Source organism: Phaenicophaeus curvirostris, chromosome 2 (genome assembly GCF_032191515.1).
Source record: "Phaenicophaeus curvirostris isolate KB17595 chromosome 2, BPBGC_Pcur_1.0, whole genome shotgun sequence".
NCBI lineage: Eukaryota > Metazoa > Chordata > Aves > Cuculiformes > Cuculidae > Phaenicophaeus > Phaenicophaeus curvirostris.
Window position 1 is genome coordinate 67,780,700 of NC_091393.1, and position 18,009 is coordinate 67,798,708.

Sequence of the window (18,009 nt, forward strand, 5' to 3'; positions counted from 1 at the left end):
GTGTTTCCTTCAAACATGCTTGTATTTTATTTGGCCAAGTAGTCTACCGCTGAAAGCAAACATATAGTTTGGCTATGTATGGGCCATGAGTCACAGAGACACCCAGAAACTCTTCGATTTTCCTTTCATCGTTGACTTTGCTCCCTTTTTTCAAGCTGTTAAGTGGAACTGAACAGATGTGTAGGCCCATCTGGGTAAACGGAGCAGATGCAAGATTTTGCAAAAAAATAATTTGTAGGCTGCTAAATTAAACATATTGTTGTAATATCTTTTTCTTTTGAGTAAACCATGCCTTGTTAAGACACGTGTTCACTGCTTTAAATGTGGTACTAGCTATTTTAGTGATTAATTTAAGTCTGGTTTTTTTTGGTTCTGCCTTCCATTAGCAATAGGATATAGTGCTATGTGTTTCTGCCAAAAGCAACACCTTCCAGAAAGTTCTCAGCATGTCATAAAGCAAATGTTAACAGTCTTACAATGATATATTATTAATGTATTTCTTGTGAAAGCCAAAACCTGACAGCTGGAACATCTTTGCATTTTTTATTTTTGCAACTTGTCAATCTGCCCTTGTGTTCTTATCAATGCATCTATATATGCTTTGATTTCCTAGGTAAGTGTATGTAAAAGATTTCAGGCTTTTAGGTCTTAAAAAGTTATCTTAAAAACATCCTTGCAAGTTTTCTTTGAGTAAAGACTGAGGCTGAGCATTTCAGCTGAAAAATTACTAATTTCAGGTCAATTCAAATACAAATATTTCTGGTTTCCATCCTCAACTACAATATCATTGTGGAAAGCTTTACAAACTTTTGATACAGTTTATGATATAGTGGAAGTGATGAAGTGACCAACCAGGAACCTACAATGGTATCAGGGAGGCAGGTACAGAAGAATTTACTCTTTCAGAGCTGGGGAAGTTGAAGTAGGGGAGACAAGCATGGCAAGTATTCAAGTTCTGGAGATCTGTTTTTGTTTAATTTGGCAGTTATCACTTCAAGACTCCCTCAGAATTGTTTAAAAGACTTCATTCTTAGCAGGTAATCTGGTCCTCCACTATATAATTAACTGAGTAACTGTGAAGCATCTGCTGTCCTAAACTCTTCTAATGTTTTTATTACCAGATAATACTACTGATTACAATGACTACAATGACTACTTCTTTCTACTTCTATAGTGATGTCCTGGACATAAATCTTTTGGTCTTCATTACTTACTTCAGCAGGGATTTTTATAACAGATAAAAGTTTATCCTGGAAGAAAAAAAATGTTATTTTTATTAGGTGATGTCAAATTTTCCTTCCATACTTCATGTATTTGTGATAGCAGGGATGTGTCTTGTCAATTAATTTCTCAGACAACTTACCATTTCATTTCTGTAGCCTTAAGTGGTTGTTCATTACAGTTGCCTATGCTATGCTAGTGACCTTCTCCTTTAAACTGGTTTAACTCCTGTGTGCTGCAGTGTTTTCAAATGGTAAGGCACAGAGGGGCCTGTATCACTCAATTCTGTAGGCTTCGCTCTACTTGAATTTTCACTGTCTTTTAGTTTAGTAGTAAATACAGGCTTCAGGATGAACCTAAAATGATGTTAGCATTGAATTAGAGAATGTGCTATATTTGTGTAAGCAAAGTTCATAGTTAAAATTATCTGTCCTTCTCTATACATCAAAGACTATTTTTTCCATTTTGTTTTACATCTGCAGTATTGAGATCAGTGGTCTGCTCAAGGAGAGTCATGGAATTCTCTGCCTAGCCATAAATATTCTCAAAATTTATGACAGTATGTGGGTGAACGACAAAACTTTTGTCTGTTTGCTACTTAAGATGAGTTATTGGGTGCTGAAGACTGAGTAAAACCAGAAACCTTGATTTAACTACTAGTAATATCGATTTGATACTGGTATTTGTGTGTGTACGTGTATACATAAATCTTATTCAGTGGTATGTATGCTGTAATGTTAACAGTATGCTCTGTCATGCCTTGGGCGTACCAGCTAGCAGTTAGTGAAAGAATTAGTGATTTCTGACCCATACTTTGGTTCTGTTATATCAAGACTAATGTCTCATACCTTCCCACAAAAACTGAACAGGAAAACAACTGATAATACTGACCTAAAGTGAGAAGTATAGCAGAATTTGACAGCTATTGTTAGTTTTATCCTCGTATTAATCTGTTCCTTAGGATATGATTCATCTGATCTAGAAGTCTGCATCTGAGGCACTCATCTAGTCATCCCTTTTAGTCAAGAGAGTACCTGAAAACACCCTTCTTTTGACCATTAAATAGAGCTTAACGGCAGTAGCTTGGACATAGATACCTGAAGCTTGACCACAGCAATCCCCCTTCCCTTCCTGGGACAGCCAGCTGTCCTGGTGTTGGACTGCTAAAGTCTCACCGATTTATGCTTTCTTCCTAGAATTTTCATTCGCCTTTCCATTGAAATGTCGTGGAGCAGTGGGGAGATAGCTGGCTCATGGCTCATGCTAGCCAAGGACTCTATAAATCCTGGATTTGTTTGTGTTGTCATCTCGGTAGCTGTGTGCTACTGATTTGTTGTTATTTAGGGCATAGCTGTAATTTCAGTAGTCATGCAAAGCTTGCCTAAACTTCTTCAAAATTAATGCCTTGAGCTATCGTGAGTCAGTTTTCATACTGCAACTTCACTGAAAACACAAGGTTTCTGCAGCGCTCAGATGTTTCTCTGTTGCCACTTTTACCATGGGACAAGCTGCTATGAGCATGCTGAGGCTGGGATTCATCTAGCCTATGGCTTAAATGTTATAATTCTAAATTTAGGTAAAGTTAACCTGAATTGTCTGTGCAATCTGTGGTTCCTTTCTTGAGGAAAGTTTTTTCGTAACACTTTCCTTGTAAAGCTGAGTACTCTTACTGACACTGAAAATGTCTAGCAACAAAATGACCCTCTTGGGCCCCACTAGGATTAGCTGGAGCTTAACTTCCTTGGCTATCCCACTACTGCTACCTACACTAGCAGCCACTAGTACAGGCATAACACCCTCCCCCAAAATAGAAATTATTTTATTTTTGTCACACAATATGCCTATGAACTGCAATGTGCTAGGTGTAATGAATTATTCTTCTCATCTGTTTGGTGTTTTGACTTTCTTGTGGTATTAGTACACTAAAGTCCGGTACTGCAGCTTAATTTTCTTTGCTTTCTTTTTTTTTTTTCTTGAATGCTGTGGTTTCCCCAAGATCCCAGGGTATGTGGAAATGGCTATCAAGCTTCATTCTCTTTCTTACTACTGCTCAGTGTGGCCAAGTATTTGCATCATTAGAACTGAAGTAGAGATCAGAGAGGTTTTCTGAACTGAAGAAGTATGTCTGAATTTTTAATCTGTAAAAACTGTTGTTTGCTAGTCCCAGCATTTCCACTGCAGCTGTTCGACCAGAGTACCTGGTTTCCTGAAATACTGTTCCATTTACCCGTCATGTGTTACTGAGTTCAATCCTGGCTGGCATATGCTGGATGCAGAAATGGATCTGCCAGTGAAAGGGAGCAATTCCTGTCCTTGGGTGGGCAATGGCTCTCCTAGGACAATTGCCCTGGCCTGCATCCCCTTGCCTGTTCTGGGGGTACCACTGCTTCTGTAGTGTTCTCTTGCAGAAAGGCTGAAAGCTCTCATGAATGTGGAAGACGAATGAAGACAGTGAAGTGTGATACAGGAAGAGTAGATCATCATGGGCCTGGTGGGGTTAGAAAAGTGAAGTAATGACAGATAATGCAGCTGGGAGGATTTATTTCCCAAGAGGTGTCTGGAAATCTAGAAGCAAATACTGTGGACTTTTTTTTTTTTTTTTTCCTCCAGAGATGGATAGATAAGCAATTAAAAAATCAAGCCATAAAAATTGTTTCATATTCAAGGGAGAGTGGTGGTCTGTACCTGGTGTTCTCCTGCTGCGTGTAGCATTAACTTGGATCACTGAGATTAGTCAAAATCATTAATCGCTGCTTTCTGAATGTCTTTGTCCCTATTTGTCATGCTGCTTCTTTTTATCTTTGTTACTCATTGAAGAGATGTAAGTTTCCAATATTATGATTTTGCAAAATATAGTTATTGTTCAAAGCTGGTGTAATTTCTGCTGAGCAGAGGAAAGACATCTTAGCTGTGGGCCACCCAAGTACCTGATCTATTCATTGTTGCCTGTTCCCAAAGTCCTGCAGGTAAAGCCACCGAGCAGGCTTTCAGCTGGTTTATTACATTGTGTATTTTTTCTAGCACTGTGTTTATGGGGGACCATTTGGTTGTTCTCCTGGCATTGCCTATAGTTGCTGCTTAAACTCAGTCTTGATGGAAAAAAAAACCCTAACAAACAAAGCATTTAATGCTATGTATAAGATTTTATTTATTTCCTGTTACAGCATGTATGTAATCTTGCACTTATTAATGGTGTGATTTATCTCCAAACTGAATTTAGAATAGTCTTGCCTGGGAGAACTTGGAGTCTAAACAAATGCAGTCAGAAAGGCATAGAAAAAGGGCTTAAGCACAGGGAATATCTTGAGTAATAAATGATAAGAGTTTGGTGGGAGACCTGGTAACAAAATCCATCTGCCACTTCTCTTAATTTAGTGTCCTTCCCTTCAATCTGTGCTGTCTCTATAGAATTATTTCCCGATATCTAGATATTGTAATTGTTTAGGTATAAAGTTTACAGTTTAGTGTTTTAAGATCAGTGCAGTCTTTATTTTCTTTATTGATGTTTTGAGAAATAGGTATGTTGTGGCAGGTTAAGAAGAGGTGAATATAGAACAGCAGCACTGTTAGACAGATGGGTAGACTGGATATTGGTCCCTTTTTTGAAGAGACAACTGGTTTCTCTCATGGGAGGCTGAAAGTCTCCTTTGTGCTTGCTTATGTAGTGAAGGTGTCAAGGAATGGGGTTTTCAGTGTTATGATTGCTTGAGGTTTCATAATATGAAACAGCTCCAGCAGTATGGTGGTCCTTTGTGGCATTTTAAGCTAGGCAGAAATGGAGAGTTGGTAACAGCCCTTTTTGGAGTTGTTCATGGGAAGATACCACATCTTGTCTTAATGATTTCATTAATAGTCTGCAGGAAAGAACAGATCATAAATCGAAGATGGTCAGAAGTGAAGTTGTCTGAGAGGTTTTTCTAAGTGGGTTTAGTCTAAAAAGGAATAATTCAGAAAAGTGGTGATCTTCTCATGGTGACAAGAAAGCATCTCATGGAAAGTGTGTTAAGTGAAAAGGTGAATATCACAAGGTAGAGCAGCTTCAGAGTGAAAGCAGGGAGAAATATATTGACAGATAATTACATGGCTGAAACTGATGAAGGTTGGAATGAATCTTTAACCTTGCTTCAAAAATAAAAGAATACGGTGACAGATGAGGTTTTGGGAATTAGAGAAGAAAGGTTGCATGATCGATTGGGTAGCTGAGAAATATCAGTCTGGCAGAGCACTGAAGTGGAATAATTCAAGAAATACTGCTGAAAAAACATTGAGATAAGAGAAAGTAATCTATGATTGAATGTGCAAACTCAACCAGATGGTCATATTACTGACTTAGCCTCCTGAGTCTGCTCACAAGATACAAGGCTGAGGGCTGGTGAACTTCTTGTGCATTCTTGCATGAAAAGAGTGAAGTAGAGGTGAGGATTTCACAGTCTGAGTTGGAGTGAGAAGGCCTTGTCCATGAGGGAAGCATATTGTCAGAGCCTTCTTGCTCTGCGGAGACTCTTAGTGGGGTAGGCAGCATACACAAACAAATGTGTTCAGTTTGAGTCTTAATTATTGTGTGACCTTGAACAAATTATTTTGCTTTAACTTGTGCCTCTGTTCTCCAAATGACGTTAATGAATTCTTTATCAGAAAGTGTTGTAAGACTATAACCCTTCAGTGATTATTTTCAGATGCAGCATTTTCAGTTACTGATGAGAGTCTGGTTTTATTAGCTTGAACTGAGCACCATGAGATACGAGATATTATAACTGACATTTGTTTTGAGGTGTCTTGTTAACTGTGTGGCTTGTGTTATAGATGTAAGCTTGTGTTTGCCTGCAGAATCTTTTGAACACCTTTTCTAGCATGCTATCACCTCTGTCTTTACTGGTACTGTTATTCATGGCAGCAAGGCCAAATATAGCATAAGTATGTCCCATGCTGTACATCACACCTTTGATTGCAGAAGAGATACAGCCTGGGATTGGTGAGGGAGGATGTAATGCAATAGAAATCTTATCAAATTCCTAAAATAAGTGGAATTACATCAGAGATAAATTTGACATACTGGGGCTGCTAAGAAGCTGAAATCAGCCTACTGGCTATTTTCTGTTTAATTTGGTATTCATATGTTATTGTAGATGTTCTTCACCACTTCTCTGTCAACTGTGTCAGATGCAGAGTTAACCATGACTAACTACGGTTACAGACAGATAGGTTTATTATTAGACACTGACAGCTGCACTTGGCATTTTTTTTAGGATTGTAGGACCACAGAAACTAATTGGTGAGAAATAATAAAATGAGTCATCTCTATTGGAAATACGTTCATTTGCAGATATATTTTTAGTAAAACTCAATCAAGAGCATATGAGCACATGCATACACAAGGCCATTGAGTGCTGAAAGCAAATTTGACAGTGTTTCATGCTGACTTAGTGGAATAAAGAGCCGGAAGAGGAAGGCTTGAGATGACACGTAGACAGTACATCTGTTTTCAGTGTTGTGTGTCTGTTTGATATCACTACTGAGTATTATATTTAAGGAGGTGGCGAGCATGTGCTGTTGAAGGGTACAGACAGCTATGATATCACTGCAGTGCCCAGTGAGATCAAGATCAGTAGTATGCTTGTTTCTCCGTGAAGCACTTTGCAGAGCACAGAAAGTGCGCTTGTTACCTGAGTGTGCTGGAGCCACTTATTCGGTTTTGTTCTTTGCAGTCTGATGTGTGCTTTGTTTCCTTCTGGTGGCTATGGGACCCATAGATAGGGATGTATGCTGTGCCTGAGATGCTGTGCTCAGTGTTGATGTACAAGTCCTAGATAAACTCTTCTCTGCCATATAGCTTCACTCTAGTCAAGTGATGCGTAACGAGTTTTTAGCATTGTACGTAGTGATTGCTTTCTGACTGGCTCTTTGTATCAATGCTCTTTAGTGAAGACTTTTTCTGACAAATGCTAAATATGAATCTATTTATTACTGCCACAAGACTTTAGTACTACAGATCACCATGACTCTGCTGTAATCTTGCAAAATTGTTTTGATGACTAAGTTACAGCTTTTGGGGGAATGAGGAGGAGATAATATGGTTATTGTATTGGCAGCCTGCTTCATAGAACTATATTGTGAACTAGCAGCTAGTCTACTCCTCTGGAATTCCATCTGTTCTGCATGGGGTTTCTGTCTCAAAGGATAATTCCATTGGAATAACACTGAATTCTTATAAAATTACTCCTCCTACAGGAGAAAACTGAAACGCGTACAGTAAAACGTGTCCAGATTGTTTAGACTTGTGTGGCCAGAAGCATCATCTCTCTTCCTTCTCAGCCTAAAGCAAGTTTAGCTATGCAGAAATCCTCCTGGCAGAGGTGTTCTTGAGTGTTTTTTATAGTCTTATAGTGATGAAGCTTCTAAACTGGTCTGTGAAAATGCTTTGCTCTCCTCAGAAAACATTTTTCCTAACTTTCTAATGTTAATTTCCATATGAAAATGAAATGAGAAATGGTATTACCTGCCATCTATTCCATGTTTTATTTACAATGATGTCATATACATGACATTGTTGCCATGTATTCCTATGGTCTAAGCAGACTGCATCCCAAATTTTTTGCTGGATCTTTCCTGCTATTTTTTCAAGGTGTTGTCAGTCTTGTTGCTCTGTCTGCTTTCTGTTTGAAATAAAGTGTCAAAATGGCTGTTTCACTTCAGCTGAGGCCTTACCAATGTTGACTGTAAAGTCAAAGCATCGCTACTCTTGTAGTCACATACGCTTTCCTGATTAGCCTAGTTTTTTGGCTTCTAGGCAGCTGCCTGGTGACTCATGATCAGCGTTTGCTTCACTGTAACCAGCAAGTCAGTTTTTTCAGCACTGTCTTTTCATTGCTTTCCCCCCTGTGTTCCTAGCTAAAAGCGGTGTGCACCATGCAAAGGTTGTTTTCAGTTCTTTATAGGTTGTTCTCCTTTGAGTGTGAACACAAATTCCCACTGGCCAAGCATGTTACTTTTATTATTTTACTATTAAGTATTACAACTGTCATCCGCTACCAAAAAGATAACGGAGCTGTGGTTCAAGCTTAGATACAGTAATCGGAAGTTTAGGTCCTTTTCTTGCCTCTGCCACAGACTTCCTTTGCATTCAGATGTCAGAAGCTCTAGAGTAATCTCAATAATCGTGTGGTATTTCAAAATAGAGTTTAGTAGTTTGTTCAAGACACTGGTTGATTGGTCAACATAATTAGCAGTTTAAGTAATACTAGACTCTCACCATTTGCTTTGTTGGTATCTCCCATAGAACTGTTGAAAAGATATTTACTCTCTGTTGATCATAGCACTTGCATGTTATGTACATGTTGTTTAATAAACCCTGTGCATTAAGGCTTTTGTTATCAGCAGGGATTTGGAGAAGGAAAAACCCCCACATCTTAATTAATTCTGCGACTTCTACATTGTTGCTTTTTACCTGCCAAAACACAGAAAGAGGTTCTGTAGCAACTTTTAGCACATGGTTGCCAGTAATTGTGGAACTTGTGTACTTGATGGCCAATAGAATTTAGAATTTATTCTACACTTTAGTCTAGTGCTTATCCCAACAGAGGACAGGGAAGTTAAGTTTGTAAGTCAAGAAATCTTCTGCAGTTTCTTAGGCATAAAGCAGTTTGTATAGGCTAAATTTCTCCTTGTAATTCTACTTTTAAAGTATGTGCGGCTTCTATAGTCATTGCGCAGTTCAGCTGCACACCTAAGCAGTAAATGGCATGCAGTGAAGCAGAACTGTGCATATGTTGAGTTTGAGGAAGCTATTAAAGACCGAGCTGTAAAAGTCTGTGCTGAGATCCTGTTTTATAGCCTATGGATTGAAGTTGATGGAAACATTCCACTGACTGCAGTATTTGTAATATAAAACTGCAGTAGAATTGAGTTTGAATGTGCAAGCATAACATCATTTTTAACCTTTGAAAGCTTAATTTTGCATATGTAGCATTCTCTGTTTCAGAATTGTTATATGTTTCAGCATTATATATATGTGGAGCAGTAGAAGCAGTCCGCATTGAGGGAGGTAGAATGGGTCAGATAAGGAAGAGCAGAGCAAATTAATTAAATTAGTAATAGTTCATGTTTCATTTGCTACATTCTTTGCAAAGGAGTATAATATAAAGTATAAAATATAAAATCAAGGAAAATACCCCAAAATGTTGCATATTTTTGTCCTGAAATGAAAGCAAAATGTAAATGTTGAAGCAAAGGCATAATGCATCTTGAGGTGAAAAGAACATAGTGTTTCTAAATAAATCTATTACTTGTAGTGTGTTGCTACTTCATATATCATGAAGTTTCTCTGCAGAAATTTTTAGCAAAAGTAGAAGCTCTGATATTATGCTTTTCTTGCATGGTTAAAATAAGACTTGGACGTAGTAATGCGCAGAGTATAAAACAGGCAGATTTATGAGACATAATGTAAGAAATTATTCTCAAAGAATGCAAGTAAAGAAATTATTCAATCCTAATCTATCCTTTGACTCCATACTGAATCAATACTGGATATGAATTTAGCAGTTTTGAAAGTATGCATGATTATTAAAAGTTGAAGGTACGAAAATGTGCAGAATTAAAAAAACCCAAACCAAACAAACAAAACCAAAAAACCCAAACAAAAACGAAACCCCAAAACTTGTGAGGAACATTAAAAAGCCCCCAAATAAATAATCAGGTAGCAAAATGTTCAAAAAGGAAAAAGCCACAATGCAAATATTCCAGTCTCAAAATCACAGCTTGTGTCCATGTTGAAGAGATGCTAACAGCTATAGCACTATAGATGATTCCTATCTTGTGCAATTCAATTCAGTGAACCAGTTTTAGTTCTTTGATAGAATAAACATACTGAGAAGGTTAATGAGTAGTTAAAAGTGACTTCACATGGAAGGTATCATTTGTCAGGGTTTAATAGGACAAAGTAAAACTGTCTATTACAAGGAAATATTTATGTTTGTGTGTGTATATATGTTTTGTTAAGCTATAGCTTTAAATTGCTGATCTTGGAAAAACATTCCTGTTGGAAAATAACATGCCCACATGTTTACATGAGAAACTAACCTTGACTGGGTAGTATATATTTCAAGTAATCTTAGGAGATTTGAGTGGATTTCACAGAAAAGTCAAATAATCACTGTAGATGAAAGTAAATGCTATTAATGAGCTCTGAAAATTTGCTGTTTTAATATTGTGACTTCACAGCAAACCCATACCTCATTAATCTGGTCTTCCAAAATGCAGTTCTGAACAAGCAGTTTGCCCATTTATGGATATTACTGGAAGTATTTTTTTTAACTTACTGGGTCATCTGTTAAATTATTTAGTTTTTTTTAATTTCTGTGATTATAAAGATTTCATGAAAGTAATTAAATAGCCCGTAATGAATAGATAATTATTAGGAATCTGCTGTGTCCTGTTCTTTGTTCAATAACTGCCCTTGCTTTTCAAAATTGGATGTTTAAAAATAAACAGGGCTTTGTAGCATAGATAACATCTATTTTTTTTTTTCAGAATGCTTCTTGAAGAGTCAGAATGATAAATGCAGTCATATGCTTATCAAAAGCTTATGCTGTTTGACTCAGTGCAGGTATCTGATGTAATACAAAGCAGGGTGTCTTTTTGCTGGAAGATAGGGTATCTGTAAAACTATGAACTAGTTTAATGGCTGACGCATAAGGATTTATCAGGATTAATTGATTACTCCAAGATGGTACTTGGTCATAATCTTAAAGCACTGTATCTGTCTGTACATTAGACTTAGTTGCACATTGCATTCAGAAGGTTCATTTAGAAACTTGGAAGGAGAATAGCTTTCTGAGTCAGGGTATCAGTTTAGCAATCTGAATACCATTTCTGCTATCCCATAGCCACGCTCTGTTATTGTAGGCAGTGTCATCTTTGCTCCTTACCTCTCTATTTGTTGAATGGAGGTAACAGTACTTCCAAGAGTTTTACAAAGATGATCAGACTCTGAATTGAGGGATGAATGAGGATGGGTGGAAGAATTATCCATTAAAGTATCTAAACAAAATTCACAGCTTCACAAGTTGGATTCATTGCTACTTGTAGTAAATGCAGCTATTTCTGAGACCTATATTTCCTTCTCTTGATAATTTTTTTTCTGTATCCAAAAGCCAGACATAAAAAGACAAAACGATATCTTTGAGTTTACTAACGAAGGCTACTATGGCTATAGCTGAGTGGGATATAGAATCATAGAATAACCAGGTTGGAAGAGACGCACCGGATCATCGAGTCCAACCATAAATATAAATACTGAAATTTTCCAGTTTCCACAGAGGAAAATGGCAGATGTGTATCAAAGTGGTGATTATTCAGCAAAAAAAGAATAACAGAAATATCTGGCAGTGGAAGTGTCTGCAGGAATTTTAGGTGTGTGCTGATGCTTTGCCTTCCAAACTATAATGGAGCTTCTTCAAGGCTATACTGTGTTCCCTGTAATCTGTCTGTTGTGCTTGTTTTCAACATGAAGTTGAAATCGAATACTTTTGCTAGCCATGCCAAAACATAGATACTGATTTTTTTTAATCAGATTTTAATTAGATGAAGTACATGCTAAGCTCCTTTCATTAAATATAGCAGATACACACTACTGTTTATTAACACCTGTGTTACCTTGATCAATTATAAAGATCCATCTTGTGGATACGAGGTCTTCTTTTAGGTACACGCTAAATACTGGCAGTGTATGGACAAGTATTTCTACATGTCTTAAAACACGCTTTGTCCAAGAATTTAGATTCTAAATGTATCAGAAGTTCCTACAAGTGATTACATTTTGGCATTAAACATCTCTGCTTGGTTGGAAATTTTAATCTCTGCTTAGTTTACTGTGATATTAAGTAACTCAACATTTGACAGAGATGTGTAAGACACTAATATTCTTGTCAGCATCTTTGTGTTGCCTATACTCCTCAGTTTTCAGGCTTGTGTAAGGAGAGTGAGTGAAGAGGTGGGTAGGATCATATCTGGATATATAATGATGTATTTGCTTAACTTTTGAAGGTTATAGTTACAGCCTTTTGAGATGTAAATTACTTTAATCAGTTCTAATCTGACAGTGACTGACAGAAAAAAATCTGATGATCTAAAGCCTCATCTGCCTAATTCATGGATGTGAAAATATTCAGAAGATGATAGGAAGAAATGAACCAGCTTGAGACATCTCATAATTCAAGATTTGAGAATATTTGAAAAATATTTTTCTTTTATAGACACTTCCTGTAATGCAGACTTAGCTTTCTTTATACGAGAGAGATATGACCTTCAGTGAAGGTCTCTGAAGTGTGACTTCAAATAACAAACTTATGCATTTTTAGCTCTCCTGATACAGGAACTCGATAGCATTTGCTGATTTGAAAGCAGGTTTAGAAAGACAGTGCTGAGATGCTTACCCATTCCCCAGTCTTCTCTAAAGAAATGGAATGGAATTATATATCTCAATATAACTCTGCAACACAATCAAATTGTGTATATATAGGAATCTTCTGAACACGCAGTCAGTAAATGTTAGAAGACTGAATCCAAGGTAGAGTTGATATCAGGTTTTTCTCCGATATGTGCACAGAAATACAAAGGAACTTACAGCTGGTTGTATGTAACACATAACTACCTGTGATCACCTTTCACATGATCTGACAATGCTATTGCATCTTTCTTAACCTTTTGTGTCAATTTTATCAACCCCATTTGGCTAGCATGCAAAGCTCCACAACAGTATGACTTTGGCATGAATTAAGAGCACATTTACTCTAACTGTCTGCAACACAAAACAAAGAAAATGTAGCAGAGCAGAGTTGTGATTTGCTTTGTGTTTTTAATAAGCACAACTTGCCAGCCAGGAATTAACTTTGAAAAAAGGCATGGGAGGATGACTAATTTTCATTAACTAGTAAGCATTTTTAAAGAAATCAGTCTTTATTTGCGAGCTATGTATTTAATACAATAAGCCATTTACTGTAGTATACAGAGGAAGTGTTTGCAAAATTAATTGAGAAAACCTGTGTGTCAGGAAATAAAGCAGTTGCTATATCCCTGTTCTTAATCCTTCATCTACAACATCTACATTATACATACATGCTTGGTGATTGTACGTAATTGATTTGCAGGGAAGGCTCTGATGCATTAGATTGTTAACTAAAATTAAGTATGTCAGGGACTTGCCCCAATACAACTTATATTTTTGCTGCTGTCAGCATAGTCATTTTTATAGATGGGCTATGTAGAATGCTTTTCAGTCTTTAACTAAAAGCATGGTAGAGAATGGGGCAGTACAAAGTGGAACTGGTAGTTTGTTTCAGTAGAAAGCAGCCTTACTATTTTGTCTGTCTCTGGCTATGCAGGTACAATGTTAGCATGTTCTCTAGTGATTCTTTTGGAGACAACTCTGGCACAAGGTGTGATGGTGACAGGGTTCCCGTAGTTTCCGTTATGCTAATGTGGTTATTTAGGAAGAAGAGCGAGGAAGAGGAAGAGGAAGAGGAGAGAGAATGGCTATATAGCTGCACTCTAACATTACTATTTTTAATCTGAAAATAAACATTTACTTGAATCAAGTGTCATTAAGATGAGCAAATACTGATTTTGTACTTTAAAAACCCAAACCAATCATCAACCCCCAGAAAATATGCTCTGTGTTTTAATAGATGCTACTTTTACAAAGACTCTACAGCAAAGCTCTTAGCTCTGTATTTTTGTCTTGTGTATGCTTGATTTTGGCCTTTAGGGATTTCTTTTTATTAATTATAATTGCACATTGTGAACTGCATGTATAACATGTACATATTACATTTCCTGGATTTGTTGCTTGATGGGAAGTAGTACTACTTCTTGCTTCTTCAATTGACTGTGGATTGTAGGCGATATCCAGCTTGGGCACTCTTGCTAGTTTACAAGGAAAATTGGTTTACCTACACATAGGGCTATGGTTTGCTGCATGGCGACAATTAAAAAGAGATAAAATGAATTAATTATTTAAAATATCTGATTAAACTGTTTAGTTGCATGTTCTTTTCAGAATTAAATACACCTTAATTTAGTTTAGTTTAATTATTAGAGTGAAGTAAATTAAACAAAGGCTGGCATTCAGGCATTTATTTAGTTTAATGAACTTTTCTGGATGTCCTTATCTAAAAAGGTTCCTGTAGGAACAACATTTTTTGGTAAACATGGCTGCCTTGATGTGTGCATTTTTCTAGTCTCATGTTGTTCTGCTTCAGTTGCATGTTTCATCTTATAGTTCTGCTGTTGTATTACATTTTACTTTCATTTTATGTTAGATGCGATGACTTCTTAATCATTCATGTGAAATTTATTGTTGGAGACTCTTAATTAATATTGCTTCATAAACGAATGGGCAAAATGCACAGGGTGATAATATATTTTTCTATTCTTAAGCAGAACACAGGCTCATTACAACCAAGTTTTCTTTCTTTTTAACTAAAACCATATTTCTGCAAAGGGATTTTCAAACTAATGGTTGTGTTATGTTGAAGAACTGGGATTTAATTAAGGGTCTGCTTCTGGTCTTTCAGGTTTGTTGGCAAGATCCCCTTCGACTGTATTACTATGAGGATTTAGTCTCATAACGTTTGTATTTGATACATATTGGCTTTTGTTATAAGAACAGGCAAACAGGAAAAACACAAACGTAGTTGCAATTACTTTAACTAATTTCCCCACATTCATAACCCTGACGACAAAAATTATGATGAGAATTCAATTCTCCTTGTGTTCATGGATAATTGCTGTTGAATTTAGCAGTGATTTTTTAAGTGATTCCTCAGATTGTATTGGATCAGAAGTGTAACCACTGTTCTGTGTTTATTTTTTGGTAGGATGATGAAGTGGTTCTGCAGTGCACTGCAACAGTTCACAAGGAACAACAGAAACTGTGTCTTGCGGCAGAAGGATTTGGCAACAGGCTTTGCTTTTTGGAATCCACATCGAATTCTAAGGTACTTCCGTGTTTTAAGTGTCACGTATGAAGCAAGAATATAGTTATAATATTGATTGCTTTGCTGTACTGTACAGAAACCTGTCTAGGAGAATGGAAAAAGTCACATCTATCAGTAATATAAGGAATATTTAATCCCGTTTTGAAGTGTAATTTTTCCTTTGTAATGGCCCTTTGGCTGAACTCTAGTGCTGTGCTTTCTCTTTTGGGTTCACTTTAAAACTAGTTAGCTGCAGAAGTCCATCTCAGTAATATGCTTATTATTTCTGTGTCTGAACTCAGTTGTGGTAAACTGCAGTGCAATTTTGGTGTACTGCAATTAAAAGACACATTTGATAACTCTGATTTTACATCCACAGGAAAGAGAGTGATTATTCAATTTGTGATGTTTTTATTCTGACATTTACGTTGAGATGATTGTTACTTAAAGTCCTTCTAATTCTCTAACTAAGCAGAGTGATAGCGCAAGTATCAAAATGATCTCATATAATGTTTGTTATCTAAGCCTACTATAGCTCTGCTTTATATGCAGTAGATACAGTAGTTTTAAAAATTAACTTTGGTATTTGTTGCAAAGGAGGAGGGGGTTTGTTTCACAATCGCATACACTCAAATCTGTGTTTTATAGACAAAATTGTGCTGTCTGAAGGTAGAACTGGTTTTGTGACTAAAGTAATAGGTATACTTGGACATGTTACTTATACAAAAATAATTTTTCTTAACATATTTGTTCTTTCTTCAGCTGAAATATGAAGACATCTAGACAGATTCAGAACAAAAAATGATGATTTTTATCTTGCCAACTTCTGTAACATCACAATTCTCTCTGATACATTGCAGAGTAATGCTTCATTTTCTGTCTCATCTTTTTGAATGCATTATTAATAATAATAAATTTTTTACTAGGATATCAATGATTCATTATAATAGCAGTGATCTTGATGAATCCATTTGGGCTGCTCTGTTTTAAGTGAATCTTTTTAGCAATAAAAATGTGCTAGGAGGGAAGTGATTGCAGTGCTAGTTGCCTGTGAGGCCAGGAAAATCTATTTAATGAATTTAGTAGTATTCAGTAAGTTTGGATGTTAATTCTACAGTGTCTCTCTTACTGTATAGAACTCCTGAATATCTTTGTCTTTAAGGAATACAATGTGAATTTCATGCCAGTTTCCTATGCATGCTTGTTGATGCTGCTTTTTCTCCATGTTTTGTGAAACAATATTTATTCTGCTCATTCTGCATGAGGTAAGGGCAAAAACGCAGAAGAAAACCCATGCAGCTCCTCCTTGTTTTAGTTTTAAGGGCCGACAGTTTCTAGAATGAGCTCATTTGAAGTCGTTTGGAGATATAAATACTGAGGGAACCATAAAATTTCCAATTCCTTAAAGCAAAGTTGACTGTAAAGAAGAGTAATTAGAAAGACTTTTTCCCTGATGTCTGTCCATAGAATGTTGTTACTGCATTATATAAGGAAGAGCATGGAAAATATTATAACAGGCATATGATGATTTGAAAAAGGTTCCAGCAGAGTTCTTGAAGCATTTAAAATTCTCTCTATGTGTCCTTAAGACTGGTTTTCAGTTGCAATGGGATTGTGATGCACTTTAATGCAAACAGTACTGTGGCATCTGTGTTAGATAGGTGTCAAGTATGAGGTATCAAACCAAGCACCAGTAATGGGCCAAACACAAGTAATAGACTACAACTCTCATCCTGGACTTGCTTTCTTGAGAATGCTTGGTGCAATCCCCTGCTTTTCCCCAACATCCTTCAAGATGTGTCTCCTGGTGGTGTAGCTGATGTTTTATTAGTACAACTTTGCATGTACTTTCTTGCGCTGGGATCATTGAATAATTCACACTATAAAGATAATGGTCATTTTGAACATATATATTTATTGAATACTTTGGCAACTACTGACTACTAAGACTTCTTCCATTACAACAGTAACACTGTCAGACCACTTACGAAAACTGCGTTATAAATTTTTTTTCTTTCTGTTCATTACACACAAGTGTTTGTTTTGAGGGTCATGTAGATTCACTCAGCATGGGAGGAGAATAGCAGATTTTTGAAAACATCATTCTAACAAAAGATGGATGATGATATTTGGGCTAAATTAGCAAACACTTTAATAAGCGCTACAAGTTCACATGTGTTCATATTTCAGAACTCTCCAAATTCCACTTTCATACCTTTTTTTTCGGTAAGAAATCTATGCTTGTTAAATAACTTGACTGAGCAAATGTATCCTCTATTTCTCAGCTCTGCAAGTTTATTGTTTTTCTGTATATTCTGTAAGGTGCTTGAATCTTATATAAGAATTTAATTCATATTTGGAGCCACATTAGAGCTTGGTTTTAAACTTGTGATTAGTTTCTTTGGAGCATATGGAAAGACATCTTTTGCTATTAGATTTGATGTTGGACTTCTAAGAAGTGCATTGTATCACAAAATAAAATTTTACGGAATAAAATTTCAAAATACAGTTATTTCTAAATTTGTGAATGATTTTGTACGTTGGTTTGGTGATACTTACAGGAAAATTTAAGAGTTTGGTTGTTTAGCCTAGAGAAGAGAAGGCTCCAGGGAGATCTTACAGTGATTTTCCAGTATTTAAAGGGGGCCTGCAGGAAAGCTGGGGGGGGGGCTTTTTATCAGGGAGTGCAGTGATAGGATGAGGGGTAATGGTCTTAAACTAAAATGAGACAGATTTAGATTAGGTATCAGTAAGAAATTTTTTACTGTGAGAGTGCTGAGGCCCAGGAACAGGTGTCCAAAGAAGTTGTGGATGCCCC

At 36.5% G+C, this 18,009-nt stretch overlaps 1 protein-coding gene across 5 annotated transcripts in view; it reads left to right on the forward strand.

Annotated features, from left to right (window-relative positions):
* Positions 1–18,009, forward strand: part of RYR2 (ryanodine receptor 2) — a 370,828-nt gene that overhangs the window by 79,981 nt on the left and 272,838 nt on the right. For all 5 annotated transcript variants that reach the window (XM_069852347.1, XM_069852349.1, XM_069852348.1 and 2 more), the window contains exon 2: positions 15,093–15,212. In XM_069852347.1, the coding sequence (XP_069708448.1) occupies positions 15,093–15,212 (120 nt within the window). The remainder of the gene's footprint in view (positions 1–15,092; positions 15,213–18,009) is intronic.